Genomic DNA, 22572 nt, shown 5'->3' with positions numbered 1-22572 from the left:
CCTGGGTGGCTCAGTCGTTAAGTGTCTGCCTTTGGCATAGGGCGTGATCCCAGGGTTCTGGGATCGAGCCCCGCATAGGGCTCTCTGCTCTGCTGGGGGCCTGCTTCTTCCTCTCCCACTCCCCCTACTTGTGTTCCCTCTCTTGCTGGTGGTCTCTCTGTCAAATAAATAAATAAAATCTAAAAAAATTTTTTGTTTTAAAAAAAGGGTTAGGGGGACGGGAAGGCTACTATTAGAGCAAGTAATTGGGGGCCTAATTTTTGCAATATTTACAGAGAATAGACAATCTAGACAGTTCTCTACTTCCATACTTTCCCCCTTTGTTTAGAAAGTCTAATCTTGTATTTTTGCTCACAAAAACATCTCTGGATACAGAGATGAACACAGTGATACACTGAATACACAGGGACCCTGTAGACAGATGAACTATATTACAGCATTTTTGGCATGAGTATCCTGGTTTTATCTGATATGAGGGGCCTGAGCCCAGGACCGGAAACAAGATTTAAGGCTAGCCAGGGAGCATCACCCGGAGACTTCTGCTGGGGGCTCATCTGAACGGTGATAGTTCTGGAGCTGCTAGAGGCCACAAAAGTCAACACAAGGGCCAAGCTCAGCCAAAAGATGAGAAGATGGCCCAGGAACACTGGCAGACCTTTTGGATGACAGGGGCGCTAGGCATGTCCTGAGCTGGAAACAGTGCCCCCGTTCTCCCCTTTAAGGTAGTTGCATTGGGTTTCTGGTACTTGCTGACCTTGTTGGCTATACTCAGGGTTTAACAGCAGGACAGTGCTGTCCCAGCCATGTAAATGGATTTGGTTTTAGAAACTGCAAGTACTTTCTAAGGTAAGGATAGGAAATGAAATTCTTAAGTATATACACCTTCTTGAGGGAAGGGTCATTTTTTTTCATTAGCTTCTTAACCTTGTAATAGTGAATGGAATCAACCATCTTTTATTACCTAACAGCTTGTTTACCTTCAGTAGTTAGGTTGGTAGGAGGACACTAGCCAAATGTAAACATTTGCTTCTCATGAATGTTATTCTCTGTTGATTTGACACTCTCTGCTTGCAGGAATGTATATTAATCCCATATAGCAGATAATTAGGATGACCAAGAAAGCCCCTGTATAGGTTTGTCTTTAAAAAAAAGAAAAAAGTCTCTGTTTAAACACTAATGTAGTAAATAGTTATTTGCATACCTAGTTACAGAAGTTTATATGGGGGCTGAGGGTGGGAATAACAGATCTAATTTGGAATTCAGGTCATATTTCCTCTAGAAATACTCCTATCTGTTGGACTAGATTAGATAAGTAACAGCTGAACTTTAAAATTAAACTGGATTAAAAACTGGGTATCTGCATTTATGTTCTTTTTCATTACTATTGGCTGGAGTTTAGCATTTAAATGAAGACTAGAGCCTACCTGTAATTACAATTCCATATCACCACATGTATTCTGTGTTGCTTTTATTTAATGGAAAAGCTAATTTCAAATCTACAGTAAGCTAAGCTGAATACAAAGTCTTAGTGAAGGAGGCCTGGTGGTCTTATTTATAAAAACATGGCTACTGTCCTTTGGCCTTAAAACTTCAGGAAAGGCACTTCAAACGGCTTCGTGTTTGCATGTTTCAGTGCCAGAGCATAGGAATAGACCCTGGCGTCCACGGTCAGATGTTCTTCAGCTACCAGAGCTAGAGAAGGCAAAGGATACAAGTTACATAACGAAGTTAATCAAGGACTATGCCCCTTATCAATCAACCCATCTTTACTGAGCGACTACTATGTGCCAGTTCCTGTGCTAGAGGCCGGAGATAAAGCAGTGAACAAGACATTTTCTGCCTTCAAGGATCTTAATGCTAGTAAGATAGAAGATGAAAGGATATATAAGCAGGTCAAACAGTGCTTCAAGTTACTTTTTGAAGTAAAATTTTTAAAACATTCAAATTAGGAAGATTATCTGTTTCTTTGCAAATGAGTGAATGGGGCCCTCCCAGCCGGGCCTGTCTCCAATACAGTACTTCCGACTGTTGCTTTGTCAGAGGACATTTGTCCATGGAACCTTATTTAATTTTTTACCAAGTCCCTGTGAGATGGGCTGGCCAGGAATTACATGATGTAATTACATGACCAGTGATTTACTAGGGCTCACACTGCTAGTCTGCTTCATTATATCACACACTGCTCTTCCTATAACCTCAGGCTTTGTAGAAGAAATATGGTTAAATTCTCCTTTAACTTCTGCCCTGCAGAGAACCATCCAGCAGGCTAACCCCTGGATCTTTGAGGATCAACTAAGAAATACCTACTTAGGCCTCTGAATTGCCATGGATTAGAGATTTGAGGTATAGAAGTTTTGGCAAGTCTGCAGGAATATGATCCTGACTCTTCTATAGAAAAAAAAGAACCCTACTGAAAGCTTTCACTTGACATAGAATGTTTTGCTCACATTTTTAGACTCTGTGCCACCCAGAAAGGAAAACTATTGTTGGTGAACTGCGGTTGTACAACAGTTTCAGGTATTTGACTTTAATGAGGAAGAAAATAATTAGAGAAATGGAATTCGCTTTAGTGCCCCACTGGATGGGGCTGGGCTGGGGAAAACTGAGGAAGCTGGGGAATAGTCTTAAGAATGCTTACCATCAAGTCTCTTCAGCAGGTCATTCTTTGGTAAGGAAATTACTTCGACAAATTCTAAACAAACAAAGTGCAAGTGAAAACGAAGCTGAAGAATAAGAGGGCCTACCAGAACACCACAAAATGCCTGCAGCCATTTCCACTGCGCTAAGCCACACACACGGCCAGCCTCTGCTAGCTGGGTAACATACCTCCGTCTCCTGAAAACAAACAGAAGGGCGACGTTGTAGCAAGGCTCGCTGGGGTCAAACACTGGAAGAAGGCTTTTGTGCAAGACACACCGAAAAGGCCATAAGAATGCAACAGAAACCTGGGTCTCTACTAATTTAATCTATGTTCACAGTAAAAAGCATTCCAACAGTACAAAATTATTATTCTCCAAATCAAATGTATAATAGCATTTACAGCATGCTCTAGGACACACATGTACGTATTTTTAAGTTGTTAAAATATACAAAATTCACCATTTAAACCATTTTAAAAGGTATAGTTCAGTGGCATTAAATACATTTACACTGCTGTGCAGTTATCGGCACCTTCTCCAGAACGTTCTCACCACAAAGAGAAGCTTGGTAGCACTCAACAGTATGTCCCCGTACATGCTGACCTCTATTCTACTTTCTGTCTGTGAATACGTGGATTTTAGGTAACCTCATATGAGTGGAATCACAAGATTTATGCTTAAAAAAACTTTCTTTTTCCTTTTTTAAAGTGAGCTCTAGGCCCAATGTGGGGCCTGAACTCATGACCCAGAGATCAGGAGTCACATGGTCAGCTGACTGAGTCAGCCCGGTGTACCTGTTTACTCTGTCTGGCTGCACTAAGCACTCGGCACCGCCGTTTCAGAATTTGTCCAGTTACAGTGCGCGCCAGCAGGTCTCAGGTAAGGGCTGGGTGCTAGCCTGCTGTGCAGACACACCACGCTGTGTATGCCCGTTCATCTGCTAGTGGACACTTTCTGGGGACCGTGAGTGATGCTACATGAACCCTGGGGTGCAAGTATCTGTGCGAGCCCCTGCTTTCAGTGCTCTGGGGTGTCGACCTAGGAGTGGAAGTGCCCGGCCCATGGTGATTCTGTGCACCTCTGAGGACGGCCAACTTGTACTACATATCCTATGCGTATTAGCAAGTTTGAGCACCGAGCATTTAAAATCAGCTGTGATGGGCACTGGAACATTCAGGAGCACCCAGGTGGTGGGAAATGGAAGAGGACGGCTGTGACACGTGATGGTGGCATGTGTGTGAGCACCGCCTTTAATGGGGTGGGAGATGACATGGACGGGCAGAGGCGTCAAAGCTTGAGTCCAAACTTGCTGAGAAATATAATAGAGCCGGGAATTTCCTAAACGTTTCTCTAGGTACGGAACTCCGTGAAGACTAGTCAGCTGCTGGCCGCTCACAATTATTTATGCCTTTCTTGCAATACACACAGAGAGAGGGGTGATTTTGAAGATTTTCACTGTTTACGATTCAGACCTGTGGCTCATATTACTACGTGGGAATAAATTCCATATAGAAAATACGGAAATATCATATTTTAACATTTTATAAAGAAAGCATAAAGATCAGCAAGCGTTCAAAGAACAATGCTAAAGGACCCAAGATTAGGAAAAGAGCCTGGAGTACTGATGAAGTATCTACAAGCCTACTATTCTTCTGACAAGTCAGAAACCGAATCAGTAGTAAGTTAAACGATATTTAACGCAACAGAACCACCTTTTCATCGAGTCCACAGCACTCACCTGGCTTTGGCTTAGGTCTCACGTTCTCAGCATCATCTCCGTTAATAGTTACCGTCACGATGTGTGTGGTACAGTTTGTCAAACCTGGATCCATACATACAGCTACGGAGAGAAGCGACAGATTACTTGGACAGACACCAGTCACATGCCATTTGTTTCATTACTTAAATGTCGGAAGAAAGCTGGGCTCACAAGTCGTAGTGAACACAGAACTCGTGCAGGAAAAGCACAGCTGCAGGACTGCTGAGCATACGCGTGGCCAGCACTCGTATTTTCCCCAGCGTTCCTAAGTTTGGTAAGTCTGAGGAAGGTTAGACGGTACTGCCATGTTGTCAACTCCTTTCACCACAGCGAGAAAAAAGTCCTAGTGAGGCACCTGGCACACAGATGAGGTAAAAAATAAAGCATAAAGCTTAGGACATCGGACGCTCGGGAAGGTCACAAATTTCCCATTTCTGTTCCAGCTTCAGGGCCTCCTTGTTCCAACTGGCTCTCCTGCGGAGGGGAGGCTCACGCATAGAGGGTGACCAAATCTAACTGGGGTTTCTCTTAGCCAAGACAAAAGCCATCTGAATCCTGAGCATAAAGAACACCCACGTTACCCTTCACACACAGAACAATCTACGGCTTGACTAATTTTCAAGAGTTTGTCCCCGAGTGCACACCTGGGTAGCAATACACACCTGGAGAACACTCTGCAACGTCACCTTTATAGCCAGTTTCTTCCTCAAGCTCCCGAAGAGCGGCTGCTTCTGGGCTCTCATTATCATCGATGAGACCTGGAAGTTAAGTCATTTGTGAGGTGGACTAGGGAAACCCGGTTTTTTGGAACCTCTCCTTCTTCTAATATAATTGCGGCTGAGCTACACGAGAAGGATCAGATGACTGGGAACGTGGTTGTACAGGTAAAACTGACTGAGGTTTGGAACTTTTCTAAAAAAAAAGGGTGAAAGATAACCCTAGGCAGCTGGAGTAGGTTCCGCTAGCTGCCGTCTGTTCGTCTATCTTGGACCTCAGTGGTTTCCACGAGCTGCTCTGCAGCCGGACAGCGAGGGTTCCTGTGAGGATGAGTGGCTCGGTGGTGTTGCCCACTGGCCTCGGTGATGGACTCAGCTGTGTGCTCCGGCCCAGGAAGCCTGGCACTCTTCTCAGTTTCCTCACGTCACAGTGTCACCTACTTGCTTTCCTCCCTGGCAGAGCAATCCTGGGGCCTGGAGAGAAATGCCGGCATGAGCATCCCCTGCGAGGGAGAAGGCTGGGAGGCTGGCGGACTCGAGGCAGCTGCTATGCTCAGAGTGAGCAGCAACTAGGGAGGACCGCGGAACTCGGATTATTTTACTCGAGAGGAAATAATGCAATGAGGAAGTAAAATATAGGCTATTCTGTTACTTTTAAAGTTATGAATTTCTTCAGTGAAATGGCCGGTAAATGAGAAGGAAAGTTGGTACGTGTTCTCATTGGCTGGAATTTGAAAGTACAAGACCTATACCGCTAGTGATAAGTAAATGAGATCTAATCTCTTCAGAGGGGAACAACCCAATTAAGTCCTATGATGACACAGAGCTTCAAATTCTGGATAGCTCTACCTTGCTGTGCAACTCAAGAGGGTATTCTAGTGGAACTGAAGACCATTTCCCTGGCCTGTGTGCATACCGGAAGATCAAGATGTCTTTTCCATTCATAGTTCTTGGAGTTAAGAGTCTGATCTAGTTATTACTGTGAATTTCTGGTCAGAGGCAATTGCTAGTGATAGAAAATGGAACTCAGTTGACAAATTAGGGAAAAGCAGTTCCTCAAAGAGAAGCTAGAGAGAACGTTGCCGAGAGGTGGCTTGGAAAGGTCGGCTGGGCCACTGCCCTTGCCTCGCTCTCGGGCAGCGCGTCACTAGAGCGAGACCAGGGGCAGCTGCTGCGGGGATGCTTCTGTTTTACTTAAAACCACAGGGACAGATGAAAAGGTGTTCGGTGTCCAAGTGCTGCAGTTCTCGGGTTCAGGGACTTACCTGCGGGGAATTCTAGGCAGTAGCCTCCCATCGGCGGTCGGAACTGCTTCACCAGAACGATGCACTCATAGTGAAGAGTCCGCTGCAGCACGGGGATGACCGCCACACCTGTGGCCAGGAGACAAACCGAGGAAATCCCTAATGAAACGTCCGTGAACATTTAGCACAGGGTCAAGGGCACATTCCCACCTTATGCTGACCTCTGCGGAGGCGTTTCTCACCCCAAAGCGAGCCAGACCGTGGGTGAAGGGACAGTCACCTACATGTGTGTGTATTTCCTTTAAGCAATGAATCAAGTCAGTCCTCCTGTTTGTGGTAAATGCTAGCTACACTGGATTTGACTGTTTTAGGATCAAGGACCTTTTCTGCCAAGAGAGAAACCTTTTACGTGGCCTTAGAACAAAACGTAGACAAAACCCCACTGTGTTCTGGAAAACACAAATTGCTTAAGGGGAGCTCTTGGCTACCTCCTTGCCCCCAAATATCCCGACAGGCAATTGTGGCAGCTACTCTGTTTACTTCCAGTAAAAACAGACAACAAAATGAAAGGGAAGCACGAAAGGGAGAAACAAAGACCTGTTGCCCAACTTCCTCTAGACCAGCGGTGATTTTCAGGATCTTTGCAGTCAAAGCATTTATGGCTAGAAAGGACAGTGAAATGAATGAATAGAATAGTGTTCTCCTAAATCCATTTCCTTATCAACTTATAAAGCAACTGGTCCATCATAAAGTAGGGCCAAATATTTTTCCATATTAAAGGCTTTCACCTAGGTCCTCTGAACGAACACAAAGGATTTCTAAAAGTCCTATTTAGACACAGTATGTGGCTTCAAATGATACTAACTTATATTTGGCTATAAATATTAGGATACCTTCCCCTCAAGACACTGTACTCAGCAGAGATGACAGGAGCCTGAAGTCATTTATAAAGAAAGCCTGATTGGGATGTCTGGGTGGCTCAGTTGGTTAAGCGTCTCACTCTTGGTTTCGGCCCAGGTTGTGATCTCAGGGTCATGAGATCAAGCCCCATGTCAGCATGGAGTCTGCTTAAACTCTCTCTCCCTCTGCCCTCCCCCCCACCACCATGCTCGCTCTCTCTCAAATAAATAAATAAATCTTTAAATTAAAAAAAAAAAAAAGCCTGATTTGGTCACACAGCACTACAAAAAGGAATGGCAGGTTTAAAGATAAAAGATCATAACTGAAGAGAACTGCTCTGAGGTCTTGGTTAAGTAAAAAGAACCCCGCCTCCTGCAATGATGTACGGTGACTTCCTTCATGAAGAGTTGTAACGGGTTTGCACTCGTACCATCTGCCGACTGTCCTTTCCTGGTTGTACGTTTCACAGTTTCCCAAGTTCTGTTCAGGCAGAGAAGAAAAAAACAAAATCACTGGTATTACAGAAGGGAATGTCCTTGGGTTTTCGGTCCACAACCAGACCTTTCAAATGCAAAGCATGCAAGTGTACTAACGATAATGGCCAAGAACCACAGCCATACACATCTGTAGAGGAAAAGCCACCAGTGCTTTCCTGTAGCTTCTGAAAATTTTTCCAAAGAAAACGTGCCACCCTACATTTAGCCTTCTGATGCTCTCTAAAGAGAAGGCCTGTTGTTCGCTTGAGCTGCCTTTCAAACTGTTCACTGGAAATATTTCAGGCTGGATCATAAATCTACAGGGGAGCAGTCAGTGAAGCTACAAAGCTACTAAGCAGTCTGTGCAGACGACACCCCTATGAAAAGTCCAGCCTTTTTGCTAAGAAGAAAAGACACTCTGCATAATATGAACTCCTCAGACGTTATTTACATGTGACCTAAAATAACAATTTAAGAAAGCAGGGCCATTCCATTTATGCATTGGGGAATTATTAAATTTAGGTAAGTGCTCTCTTTTGCATGGATGAGATCTATCTTACCTAAGGGAAAAATGGTCCACAGAGGAAAAAGCGAGATAAGTAATGGCAGGTTCCTGCTCCCTTTCCCTGATTAAGCTGTTTCTTTCTGGGGAACGCTGTCCTGAAAATCCAGTTATTGCTACAATTGTGTTTGAAGGGGAAGGGCATGTGAGGGAAATTCCCCTTCACTCTCTTATCCCTTAAACAGAAAGGAGCAGTGCTAAGAGATGGGAGTGGAGAAGCAGATCAACTTTGGATCTAAGAGAAGATATCAGAGTGGTGCTGGAAACTAGGGTAAGAAAGGCATAATGTCTGCCGAGAGGGGCCCTCGCACTTTTGACCTGCTTGTCCTTAAGGACTGGACTGTGCCATATTTCTATGGAAAAAATCTAGATATTTAATCTAGTTAAAAACAAAAACATAAAACCCTTTCTGGGGGCACCTGGGTGGCTCAGTGGGTTAAGCCTCTGCCTTTGGCTCAGGTTGTGATTCAGGGTCCTGGGATCGAGCCCCACCAACAACGGGCTCCCTGCTCAGCGGGGAGTCTGCTTCTCCCTCTGCCCTCCCCCATGCTTGTACTCTCTCTCTGTTAATCTCACATAAATAAATAAAATCTTAAAAAAAAAGAAGAACCATTCCATAAACTGTAGATCTTTCGGTATTATACCCAAATTCTAATGGCAAACATGTCAAAATGAACCTAAGAAAACCAAACACTATTATGACAACTGCCCAACATTCCTGTTAGTAACAAGAAGCCAACCAACAAGCAACTGTGATCAGTAAATAATACAGAATGCAAGAGATGGACACCTTCTGGCATAGCTCTCTCTGCTGCCTCTTATGGTTACTTGTAAAGACCGAAGAAGACAGTGCTGAGAAGCACTGAAGGTGCCACCCCCAAAACACTAGGAATAAGGGAAACAAAAAGAGTAGCATCATTACAGTGGTTAAGATAAAGTAAAATAACCAGTAACGAGCCATAAATCGTGAGCAAGGAAATATAAATTTAAGGAATCCTAGACCAGGAATGCCNCATGTGAGCTCAATCATCTTCAAGGGACTCTGAGAGATGGACACTGATTGAGTCAGAAAATCTTAGTCTCTGCCTGTCTACCAGCTAACCTCATAGCCACAAACTCAAGACTGTTCTTAGTTGTAAAACTAGGGACGTAAGAGTAAGTTATCTCAAAAGCCTCTTGTAGCTTTAGAATTCTGATTCTAATGAAGCTACTCCATTTTTTGAGCCTTTGTTATAGGAAAGCGTGTTTCCCCAGAACATACTGTTGTTAGCCTAGTCAACAAACACAAGAGGTAGGAATGGCAACAAAGGATGACTTTGGCTCTGTCCCAAGTGTCCATAAAGGGGCGTACTGCCAGCAGTTTTTACCCAACTAAAATCAGTTGTGTATCTTTATCCACAAATAACATGGTGGAAAAAATGTTTTCGAGCTGCTATTTCACCCCTACCGACATGCTTGCGTATTGGGTAACAGATAAAACATTTCATAAGTTTATACATCATGACCTATGGGAAAGTCCACAGATTCACTCTTCGAAGCTTGACATTCTGGTACGAAATGTCACTGTGTTTTGTAAGAGCTCCTTGGAAGTCATGGGGAAGATGTCCATGTGCAAGAATGGAGGTGAACATGCTATAAAGGGCCATGTAAGCATGGTACCTGGTAGGCTTTTGAGTACACGCCTCAACTACTGAGACAGATGCCCTGGAGGTGAGACCTGGATGCGAGTATTTTGATAAAAAGCCTCCAAATGATTCTGATCCACATCCCTGATTAAGAAATGCTGACAGAGGAAGAGGAGTCAGGTGAAGAGATGAGCTGGTGCAAACCAACAGGTACTCTTCAGACCAATTAGTGTTAAGGGTTGTATCTGTTATAAAGTTACACAACTTCATAGGGAAAAGAGAGCCAAACCATATCCCTATATGTTGGGTTCTAATCTGTCTACATTTTCACAAATGCAAGTACATTTGAGCATACTGTGCTCCTGAAGGCTTCGGCCTGGCCACATTTCTGTACTGTACTCCTGTACCCACTAGTAACTTCCTACTTACTTCTGCGTATCAAACTCAAGTAAGTGTTCTGTACGCTTCCCCTGTGTTGATGGACTGCAGTGTACTTAGCTTTCTTACTTTGAGGTTTTAATTTAATAGTGCTATGGATAGCTTAATATTTCCTGCAGCTCTCCAGCACTGGCCCTTATTAATACTTTTGCTAGTTTGGTAAATGTAATTAAAGTGGTTTCAGTTATTACTGGCAAGTCCGTGTACGTTGACATGGATGATAGCTGTATTTCCTCACGAAGAAACCCTGTGTTCTTATCTGATCGCTTAGCAAATGGACTTTTTATATTAATGAATTTATATCATGTAATCTGGATCCCAAATCAGTTATATTTTTGCATCTTCATTCCTTTTATATTTCACTAGGGAAATGCTTAATCTATTTTTAACACATTTTTTTCCTCACAGTTAATTATAATATCAAGCAATTTCTAAACAGAAAATTTGGAAAACAGAAAAGGTTTACCGCACAGCTGCCTTTAATAGTTTGCCAGTTTTCCTTCTAGCCTTTTCTTACATATATTATTTGGGAAGAATTTAAAAAGCATATATACCATTTCCTATGTTGTTATCCACTTAATCACTTTTCTCATATTGCTAGATTGTCCTCAGAATCTGCTTTGTAGATGACTGCAGAGATTTTACCAAATGCATACACTAGAAAATTACGTCCCCATTTTTAGATTGAGGAATAACTGACACACAATATTGTATCTTAGGTGTGCAAGATAGTGACTCAATAATTATACACAAAACGGCCACCACAGTAAGTGTAGTCACTGAAGTTGTTACAGTCTCACTGACTGTAGTCCCTCCTACTGGACATCACATGCTTCTATTACGTTACACTGTAACAGTCATTTCCCAATCTTTAAAATGGTTAGGGTGCTTTCAATTTGTTGTCTTTTTAAATTTTGATGAACATTTTTCATGCACAAATCTGACTCCACACAGTCTCAGGAGTGGGATTACTTAGGTCGAAGGGTGTCTGTCATATCTTTATGGCAACTGGTACATACTGTGGAATGCTTTGCAAAACCTTTTTCGCCTCCAGTTCACATTTCCATGAGCAAGGTGTAAAGGATGTAAGTTTTACCTCAAACCCAGCACTATTCTCTCCTTAATCCTTCTAATTCACAAATTAAAAATTGGTGTGACCAGAATGAGGCAGCCTGGATGGTTAATTATTCTGCTGCTTTATTAGCTTAAGTGAGGCTTGGCCCAAAATTTCAGATTCCTACGAATCTCCTCAGGGAGAATGGTGTTAAAATCAATTCCTGATTAGTTATTATAACAAACTGACAATGTAATTTTATTGAGAGATTATAAGCGGTCCAGACATTCTGACAATGGGAAAGCACTGAATTATATTTTTCATTTAAGACCAACTTTACAATGAGGAAGCTATCAGAGTTTATGCCAAATGCTAAATGGAGACCTGAATACTGCACATTTTACAAAAGGGAAAAAAATCATTTACCTTATTTTACCAGTAGGATCCATGTATGTTGTTTTTTCAAGCTTGACCCATTTTCCTTCTGAAATTAACTAAAAGGAGACATTAAGTTGGGAGACTTTCAAACTGAGGATTTCATTTAGAAGGTTTGTTTTCTTTCAGATTTTCTCTGCCCGGCCCTCCCGGTGATCACATGCCCCTCCCAGGAGTTGCGTGAAGGTTTTCTGCTCAAAGTATGGAAAGTTTTTTTTTCTGAAGGGTGGTTTGGCTTCTTTCTGGAGTTTTGGAAGTGATACAGAGAGGTGAAAAGAGATGATAGTTGAAAAACTCTTGGGGGGTGCAGGGGAGTGGAGAGGGAGGACCAGGAGTGAGGGGTTTTCGGGGACCGAGCGTTCTATCCTCTGAGCTGGGTGCTCATCAGACAGGTGCGTTGAGTGGGTAGAGACTCATCAGGGGTGGTTTACAGTCAGTGACCACACCGGAAGGCTGACTGAGGAAACCATGTCCAACAACCGCATTTCCAGGGACGACGTGGGTTTCCCACCCCATCCAAGACAGGTGGCCCAGGATCATTTTGCCTAGACATTGAGTTTCGGTTACCAGGACTAACTTACCCATGGCACTAAACTGAACTGACAGGAGAGATTCACTGCAGACATAAAGCAGTAGCCTTTTTCTTACTATCCTATATTTCACTTCTGGCCAGCAGCAACCTAATAATTATCAGCAGATCTATTCACAGACAACATGGAAAGATTTTTAAATTATAAACAACTGCAGGAAGATGTCAAGATCAGAGTTCCAAGATGAAGGATTTAAAATTTATTCATTGCAATGGTTCCTGCAGAAAGAGACTTATTAAAAGCTAAACCAAATAACATATAACACATACATTAGTTCTGGAATTCAGACTACAACTAACAACTTAAGATTCTTATTGTTCTTAAACATATATATTGAGACCATAAACAGCTAAGTAAGACGTGATATTTAAGTATGAAATGTCTAAACCCTAAAACTCACATATGATTTATTCTTCTACCGAAGGAAACTTAATAAAATTTTGAGAGTTTTTGTATTAACAGCCAAAATCCACTTAAAAACAGCCTCCATTTCACTAGCACATATAATTAAGAGATACACTATTGCTCCCACACAAGAGCAAAATGTCCCTGAGTCCTAAAAAGGGAGTAGGAACAATGTTTAAGAAACTGTCTTTAAGAATTAAATACACACACACACACACACAAAAGAATTAAATACAAGCATTTGAAACAACAGTTTCTACATTTCTTTGAAACTCAGCTCTGTGTGGGGAGGGGGAAGGGAAGTGAAAAACAATTTATACCTCCTCTGAAATAATAGACTGTTTGGTATTTTGAGAAGGATCCGCTGGTTCTTGGTTTTCCATTTTCAAACTACTTAGTCTTTATAGTCCTCAGGCAGGAAGTTCACGCTGCAAGATAATAAGATTTGTTTAGGCTACATTTATTTTTCTGAATTAAACATTTATCCAGAGGTCACCGGTCAAAGTACTTAAATGGTGAAAAACTTATCTGATGTCGTCAAAGCTGCTTTTCTCTTGTGAACCTGGGAGAACTGCCCCAGCTGGAACATAAATGCCAAGGCCCCAGGAAACATCCAGGAAAGAACATGCAGCCATCCCAGTTAGATTCAGCCCACATTAGCTAAGTTCCTACTGGGCAGGCACTAGGCACTTACATAGACATTCTTGGATTTTTCTGACTCCAAATTTAAAAAGTTTCCAAGGGGGAAACAGTACAAAAATTGTATACCACTCCCCATTCCCACCCCTTCACTACTGTCCCTTATCTACCCGGGACAGCTAAACTGTAAGACTTCTACGAGCCGCCTGTTTCTACCTCCCATAGATCTTTTTTTTTAAACTTGTGGTAAATGGATATACCATTTTAATAATGTCAAAAGGTGCAGCCCAGTGGAATTAAACACATTCACATTGTTGTGGCCCATTTACTTTAAAGTTTCAGTTTAAAGTATCAAAGTATCAGTTTAAATGTATCAAAGTCACAGTTGTGTGTGAGTTGACCAGTAGCACCAGCTCTGTTGTGGAAGGGGCAGGCCCCGTCCCATGTGTTGTACACTACCCTGGCCTCTGTTCTTGGCTTATTCTCCTGTTTTTGTACCCTGAGTGTCTGAAAATCTTTTTCTGCCCTCAAAGTGGACTGAATAACCTGGCTGCATATAGAAGTATGGGCTGAAAGTCTCTTTCTACGGAAATATGGAGGCCATGCTCTGTCGTCTGGCTTCTGGTGTGGGCTGCTGTGACATCGAAGCCATTCTGATTCCTGATCCTTTTTCTATGTGGCCTATTTTCTTTCTCAGGAAACCCGTAGTTATTCATGTCTTTGTGCTGATGTTATTGTATTGGGAACTCAAATGGGTCCTTCCTTTTTTTATTGAAGTGTAGCTGACATACAATATTGTATTAGTTTCAGGTGTACAACATAGTGGCTCAATGTTTACATATATTATGAAGTCATCCCCACGAAAATCTTGCTATCATCTGTCACCATATAAACTTATTGCAATATTAACTTTTTCTCTATGCTGTACACATTGCATTCCCATATCTCATTTATTTTATTACTGGAAGTTTGTATCTTTGTTTTTTTAAAGATTTATTTAATGAGAGAGAGAGAGAGCGTGCGCTCACATCTGCATGAGTGGGGCAGGCGCGGAGAGGGGGGAGAGAGAATGCCATCATTCAAGGGGGGGGTAAAGAATAGCCTTTTTAAGAGATTGTTCTGGGCTTAGATATATACGTTCATAAGAATAAAAAAGAACCTCATGAGTGCCTGGGTGGCTCAGTCAGTCGAGCGTCTGACTCTTGATTTCAGCTCAGGTCGTGATTTTGGGGTCATGGGATTGGGCCCTGCATCAGCTTCCACGCTCAACAGAGAGTTTGCTGGAGATTCTTTCTTTCTCTCTCCCTCTTTTCCTCCCCCCCTGCTTGCACAAGTGCTCTAAGTAGATGGAATCTTCAGGGAAAAAAAAAAATGAACCTTTACCTAACACAGTATATAAAAATTAACTCAAAATGGGTTAAAGATCTAATGTAAGAGCCAAACCTATAAAACTCTTATAAGAAAGCATAAGTGTAAATCTTCATGATCTTGGGTTAGGCAATGATCTCTTAGAGGTGACTCATAAAGCACAAGCAACCAAAGAAAATACAGATAAATTGGACTTCCTCAAAATTAAAAACGTGTGTGCTTCAAAGGATACCATGAAGATGGAAAAAAAAAAAAAAAACCACAGAATGGGAAAAAAGTCTGCAAATCTGATAGGAGAACTGTATCTGAAATATGCAAAAAACTCTTAAAATGCAATAATTAAAAGATAAACAACCTAATTAAAAATAGGCAAAGGACCTGAATAGACATTTTTCTTAAGAAGATACACAAATGGCCAATAAGCCCATGAAAATATGTTCAGCATTTTTAGCCATCAGAGGAAGGCAAATCAAAAACACAATGAGATACCACACTTTTATCCCTACTATGATGATTATAATAAAAGACAGATAACAACAAGCGTCAGTGAGGATGTAGAGAAACTAAGACCCACACATGCTGCTGGAAGGAACGCAAGATGGTGCAGCCACTTGGGAAAACAATCCTCAAAAGGTTAACCACAAAGTTCCCATATGACCCAGCAATGTCATTCCTAGCATATACCCGAGAAATGAAACATATTCTCTCACAAAAACTTGGACACAAATATTCATCGCAGTATAATTGTACTAGACCCAGAGTGGATACCACCTAAATGTCTACCAATTGATGAGTGGATAAATAAAATGTGGTATATCCATTCAATGGAATACTGTTCACCCATAAAAAGGAATGAAGTACTGATGCATGCTACAAGATGGATAAACCTTGAAAACATGATGCTACGTGAGAGAAGCCAGATACAAGATACCAAATATTGTAAGAGTCTATGTATATGAAATATCCAGAAGAGCAAATCCAGAGATACAGAAAGCAGATTAGTGGTTGCCAAGGGACTCGTGGGAAGGAGAGAATAGGGAGTGACTACTTATGGGTATGGGGTTTCTTTTTGATGAAGAATGTTCTAGAACTGAAGAGTGGTGATGGTGGCACCATCTTGTGAATACACTAAAAACCATGGAATTTTACAGTTTAAGAAGGTGAATTTTATGGTATGTGAATTGCATCTCAATTAACAACCACCACCTTTGCAGTCTAAAAATCTCCAAGAGACAAATAGTTAGGTTGCTGAAAGTCACATTAGATCTAAAGGGTGACCAAGCCGAGGAGACCAGTTCAAGGAGCTCTGCTCTGGACTCAACAGGCTAGTAGTACGTGGCATTACTGTACCCACGCCATCATTTTACTGTCCTCTGGGTGTAGATTTTGCATGTCCTCAACACGTACTTCAATTATAAAATTAAATGTATTTCTGTTGTATCACGAAGACGTAATCAACACTGTTGCTTGCAGATTATTCTGTGGGCAAACCTAGGAATTCAATTTCCAGTAAGGACTTTAGCAAAGAAGCAAAACTTGAGGCCTTAGGGAAGAAAAAAACGACTTTCTGCTAAAGAAATAAAAACCACTTAATGAAGATGAGAGAAAGAAATGTGTGTACATTTTCACACTCATTTAAACCATGAAGTATGCACAAACTGTATTAATGTTCGTAAAAAACAAACATCCACTGTATTGTAGGGCTGGAAGTGAGGTTGTGTCCTTGGCACTGGGAGTGCAGCAGCAAACTGCACAAAGGCCCTGCTCTCCAGGAGCTTACTGTCTGGTGGGAGGAAGGGGAGAAAACTGGGGACCAATATACAATATTTATGTTGGAGACTCTACGCCTTACAGAGGAAGATGAAGAAGGGTAAGAAGAGTAGAGAGGTGCAGGGGAGGGGTGATATCTTTATGGTGTCATCAGGAAAGCCCCCTTTAATTTGGTGACATCTGAACAGAGGCTTGAGAGTAATAAAACAGTAAGCTACGTGGACATTTGGAGACAGTCATTTAGCGTTTGGCTATATGCCCACAGCATAAGAAAAGAGGCAGTTACTCCTGGCAAACTTTTAACTAGCATTGGCTTACAGACGACAAATAATTTACATTGTTAGAGGCAATTAAAGTAGTATGCTGACCAATGAAAACTAACCTCAGGTTAAATCAAAGGTTGGTTACTGGTCGCTGCCCGTGTGGTCTCTACACCCAGATCAAAGAACTTTCTCTACCTAGATTTTTATCTTCCAGATTTCCATTCCCTTCTATTAGTAACATACACATCACAGAAGGAATATTTCCTCTGCTTTTAATTCTGTCACTTAAGAGAAAACTGTTAGGCAACCAAGGGACCCCATGTAGTGCACAACGTAATTGATTTAAAATTTAGGCGCAAGATGCTTGGATTAAGTTAAATTTCTACCTCCTTTTGAAAAGTTGTATTTTGACCCCAAATAACTTTTGATGGCTACCCAAACTTTTTAAAAACAGAACTGCAGGCCTCAAAAGTATAAGCACCACCAGAAGTTTGTAAAAGAGCCAGGTCATCTGTAACTTTTTCTGTTAAAGGGTTCTTAATCTGGACTCCCAGAAAGTCTAGACAAAATGGAGGTCGTCCTCCATCCCCACGTGAATATCTTTACGGGCAAAGGGGCCACTAGCTCCTTCAGATTTACATACAACTTTAAGACATTTAAATTATCTGCTAGGTCCCCTTATCTTTATATTCTAAAACTTCTGTCAGACTGTCAAAGGGATTGTTGATGGCCAAAAGGTGAAAAAGTACTGTTCTGAAGGCTGGTCCCTCGGATCTACTGCTCTTCATTGAACCAGGTTAAACTCCATTACAACACAGCCTGAGTAATCAAAAGATGGATTTTTGGTCAGCAAGTGTTAAGCTATAAACAGTTGTTTCAAACAGATTGTATTAAAAAAAACATTTAAGCTAGAACGTCAGAGAGCTAGAAAGACAACAAACTACAGACAAATTACAAAAAAGAAAAAAAAAGTGGCAAGCAGGGCTGGGCCTCTCCAGGGTAATTACTTGGAATGCAACCAGCCCCAAGAGGCAATAGTACTTTGTAGCAATGTGCTGACAGTGTAAATAACCAAAAAATGTGGTTAAAGGGTGATTTCAAAATATATTCTTTATTCTGTGATTACCAAAATGTTCAGGATTATAATGGCATCTCAAAAATACTACTGAAACAGAAAAAGAATATTATTTTTAGCACCATTATTTTAGCACTGGAAGCTAAATGGTGCCATTTGGGGACCAGTCTTTACAAGTAAGGCAGTGCAGAAAGAAATGAGGCTCATGCATGCTGTCCACTCCTGTCTCAGTTACTGTGATAGAGCTTTCCTGAGCTGACTCAATGCTATTTTTAGATTTAAAAGTGAAGTGTAAATTTTATCCACTTCATTAGCTAGAATTTCAGGTCATCTACATTTTGCGGCTAAGCTGTTATACTTAAGGTACCTGTTATACTTAAAATAATACCAGTGTACGTAATGTTGTGTTCTACTGTTTTAACTCACATAATCTGTTTTATGTGGTTTTAGTTTGGTCTGAACACTGAAGGTCTATGATGTGTTGTATGATTTTTCCAGGGCACCAAAAACTCTTGTGAGGGAAAACATCACAGGTTTCTTAGAGTTGCCATACAGTGGTAGGCAGGAGGTTAACTGGCTTCATGAGAGGGGGCAGTTCAAATGTTTGAAAAAAACAAAAAAAATACACAAAGTGCAAACTGACCCATAATCCTGCCCTTGGGGACCTCATAGTTCAACTTGCAAAGAACCAGAGGGTAAATAGCTATTATAGAGATAATGCAATACCAGGGTGTTTTAAGTGAGCAAATCATATCCACTTGGGAGGCAGGGAAAGTAATAGACTTTGAAGAGGCTACTACTAAGAGGCCATCTGATATTAAGATATGATTTAGATACCAAGAAGACAGGGAAAGCATTTCAAGGAACCACATGAAAAACAGAGACACTAATTAGGGGAAGGGTTGAGAAATTACTATGGAGGAATTTGGCAAGCTCTGTGGTTCTCAATCTTTCCCCCCTACCCCTCCCAACCACCCCCTCCCCCACCCCGCAAACAAGCCCCATATGATGGATGGTGTTAACACATGCAAACACATTTCTAAGGGCTTACACAGATTTGGCTGGATGCCTGCCCCCTCCCCCAAATTTGCCGGCAAGTAAAGCACCCAACTCTAACTGGCATGCCACAAGCTCTTGTTACTATGTAAACTCCTTTTGGGGATAGCACTTAACAATTCTCCACAGAAGGAAAAGAAATGATTATTTTTTCACAATCTTGGGTATTTCAGTACTAGTAGTAATAGCTGGATTCAGGTTAAATGGGAGCAGAGTTTGCACTCAGGCTTCTCATTATTCAGTTATTATCATATTGGAATCTCTACAGTTCGCTGAGGTTGCAAAGTGAAGCAAAAATCACAAGAAATAACACGTTGGCGATTCTCTCCCAGATAAAAGTTGAGTATTGTAAACATCATTTATACTCGACCAAATAAAAAGGTGTAGAAGCTCAAACCATAAGCAGAGCTTCTGATTGACCAAGGTCAGGCAGTTGGAACAGTTTAATAATTGGATTAAGAAATTTCCAATAAGGCATTTTGAAAGAAATTAAGAGGGAGAGGATTAATTTTTGCAAAAATAACGTTGAGTGTGTAAAGTCAAACATCAAATGCTTAGGCCTGTCCAAGATGCCATTCCACATTCTTTCAGAATAATTACACAGAAAAGCCACTTGATTTATAATAAACAAGTAATCAATTAGTATAGTTACATTTAATGGTCTTGGTTATAATCATAAACATTTTAAAATTTTAATTTTTTAAAAGATATTTTGATCATTCCTTCTTTTGTACCATTTACGGTAAAATTTTGGTATCCACATCAAATGGATCCACTTTAAGTGAACTTTCCTTTGCTGACAATTATCCTCCGATAATGAAAACTTCTTGTAATTTGTTAATTATGGAAAGCCACCGAGTTTCTTTTCTTTTCTGGCAGATGTGGGGGTTGGGTGGACAGAGAGGTAACTAACATTTTACTGAAATTACACTACTTGGTGATTTATAATCATTACATTCAGTTTGGGTTGTGAACTAATTACCCTAGGAAAGGTTAATTGGTTACAGCCGTATAATAATGAAACCAGTAAAGAACCTCTTGCAATAGCCCAAGCAAGAGATACCATAGGTTTGGCCTAGGGTGGTAGCAGTGGCAAGGAAACAGACTTAATTCCTTGCATGCGAAACTTTATTACTTGTCCTAAACCAGCATCTAGGGAAAGGGTTTGTTTCAAAGCTTATTACAATAAGATGTTCTTAAAAGATGTTGGGGCATCAGGAGAAAGGGGTAGTACAGTGTTCAAATATGGACACACCGAGTTTGATGTTGGCAAGATATCCAAGTGGATAAAACCAGCAGGTAGATGGAAGTATTAATTTAAAAGGATTAGTCATGTTGTGGGATTCAGGGCAGAAAAATTACTTAATTTAGAATTGCACAATAAGCCCCCTCCCCCACAATCACTTAGCTACTGATTTAGGCATGCATGAGAAAAAGCAACTATTTCCATTGTTGTAAAGGTTTTATTGAAGACACTTGAGTATAAACACTTCATGGCTAAGTGAAAAAAAGACAAACATGGTGGCTACAAAATAATCAAAGGGAATTTAGCTGTACCAATTCAAAATACCCAAGCATCTGTTTGTAATGTTGATTTATTTGAGGCTAGTTAAATGTGTAACTAGTTAACTTAAAATCAACTGTAAAACTAAAAAGTGACCGAACTCGCTTCTAAAGTATATAGCCCGAATAACAGACATCTGTAACAAATTCCGTCCCTGTAGTGTTTATATTTAAGTTTACAAACTTGGCTGCTTCTCTACAAATACCCAGTACTGTATTAATGCTTTGCAGCTGCCTCAACCTTTACACTCAAGTTTCCTGTGCTGTTAACATATTACTCCTCCCAGAAGGACTATATTTCCAGTTTCTGCTTTCTTCTATACATCTATTAATTCCTATCTTCAACAGAAAATACCTTACCCTAACTCACATCATCAGTGATAACATTTCCTTCAGCAGCAACCTGTTTATTTCTAGGTCAAATCAAAACGAACATGCGGAGTGATTGCTCCATCCGGCTTTAGGTCTCTCTTAGATCTGGCAGTCTGGCACGATTCTCCCAGCATATATGGAATATTGCTTCATTTCCCCCTCAAAACAGAAAGGACTACATAATCCTGAATCTCAGAAGTACTTATGAAAAACTACTGACGCCCCTCCCCCAGCGTACACTGCAACATTGTAATTTACCTGTTTGGAAAACGTGTCTTTAAAAACGATGCTCCCAACTAAACCACTTAGCCAGTAACATTTTTGAGAAAAACAAAACATGAAACTCTTTGGGGGAGGAGTTTCCAACTCCAAATAGGCAGAGGATCCTGTAATTATCCTAATGAATACTTTTCTAAAGAGGCCTGTAGTCGGGGGGTTCCCACCTCTTTGTAATCTAAAACTGCTTAGAGGGACTAGAGTGTGTGCAGTTTTAACGAATACCTAAAATGCGTGCCCTTAGACAGACGTGACTGGGACAAGCCCAAGGCAAGTTACTCAACAGCTAGAATCTGATTCTTCTGAAGAAACAAACAAAAGTGAACTTTTAAAATAGTCTATTGTCTGGTTGCCATTGGATACATCATTACGGAAGGAATAAGGAAAATAACAGAGTGATGGAGAAAAGAGGAGGGGAAAAGAATGATACTGCAAATTTCATTCGACTAGAATCCTTCCAGTCTTATGATTCCAGCATGGCCCGGCTACTGATACAATCTGGCTGTATTTTTCCAGGCTGCTACTTTGGCAGGGCTGGGATAAATGAAGTTCACGCTCAAACGAGTCACCTCTCCCCTTTTTGTCGGTTTCCCCAAATTTATCTCTCCTCTTCTACCTTCAAAGTCGAACTCCCCAGGAACGTACGGACAGAATTCTCTCCCTCTCTCTCATAATCCTCCACGAACGAAGAGGTGCCATTCCCCCCTTTGCAGATGCTTCAACCACTGCACTCACGTGAACAGGTAACGGCGGTGTTTCCTGCTTTCTCTACTCCGAATAGCCCAAGCTCTTCTACCCCAGTCTCTGGTTTTCTCTAAACTGGCCCTCCTTTCCGCGCCTTCGCGGCGGCCGTCCCCTCGCTTTCCGGGACGCGAGCGCAGCCCGCAGACTGGGACACGCGCGCGGCTGCCCGCACGCACCAGATGTGCTCCCTCCCTCATCCCCAAAGAGGGGACTGTACGTGATTGGCCCGCGCCCAGTTACCTACTCCAAGGTGTGGGGTGAAGGGGAGGGTACTCCTTTGGGGAGGGGGACGAAAGAAGAAAGCACGAATCCGAGGCAGCAATCTCAGAAGACCCGGTGTTACTGCTTCAGGCACAGCCGCACCTCGCGGTGATAAGAGGATGTGCACTCGGCCCCTCCCGGCACCCGTAGAATCCCCGCCCATAACCTTGCCTAAGAAAATTACCTTCCGGGGCGCTGCAGATCATCGATTCTTCTTCTTACCACTTCCGGAATTCCTTTTCCGGGACGCGAACGGCTTTGTGTGTGTTTGTGTGTGTGTGCGTGTGCGAGTGAATGCTAAGAGGACGTCCCGCGATTCTCCTCGCTCTCTTTTTTGCTAAC

At 41.7% G+C, this 22572-nt stretch overlaps 1 protein-coding gene across 4 annotated transcripts; it reads right to left on the bottom strand.

Moving 5' to 3' along the window:
• Nucleotides 1–1455: 1455 nt before the first annotated feature.
• Nucleotides 1456–22554, bottom strand: NUDT5 (nudix hydrolase 5). 4 transcript variants are annotated; one of them, XM_008705439.2, is made up of 10 exons: nt 22415–22554; nt 13164–13271; nt 11840–11907; nt 7689–7738; nt 6380–6487; nt 5061–5156; nt 4378–4479; nt 2827–2835; nt 2639–2692; nt 1456–1692 (listed from the first exon to the last, which is right to left on the bottom strand). In XM_008705439.2, the coding sequence occupies exons 2-10, from the start codon at nt 13224–13226 to the stop codon at nt 1583–1585; spliced, it is 660 nt and encodes a 219-aa protein (XP_008703661.1). In that variant the 5' UTR covers nt 13227–13271; nt 22415–22554; the 3' UTR covers nt 1456–1582. The 4 variants fall into 4 exon arrangements, with proteins under 4 accessions (XP_008703661.1, XP_008703659.1, XP_040501351.1 ...); XM_008705437.2 differs by lacking the exon at nt 22415–22554 and adding an exon at nt 22210–22376; XM_040645417.1 differs by lacking the exon at nt 22415–22554 and adding an exon at nt 22214–22375.
• Between the last annotated feature and the right edge of the window lie 18 nt (nt 22555–22572).

Source organism: Ursus maritimus, unplaced genomic scaffold (genome assembly GCF_017311325.1).
Source record: "Ursus maritimus isolate PB19 unplaced genomic scaffold, ASM1731132v1 scaffold_31, whole genome shotgun sequence".
Taxonomy (NCBI): Eukaryota; Metazoa; Chordata; class Mammalia; order Carnivora; family Ursidae; genus Ursus; species Ursus maritimus.
Note: the sequence above shows the minus strand (reverse complement) of the source record. Positions and strands in the feature narration are given on the sequence as shown.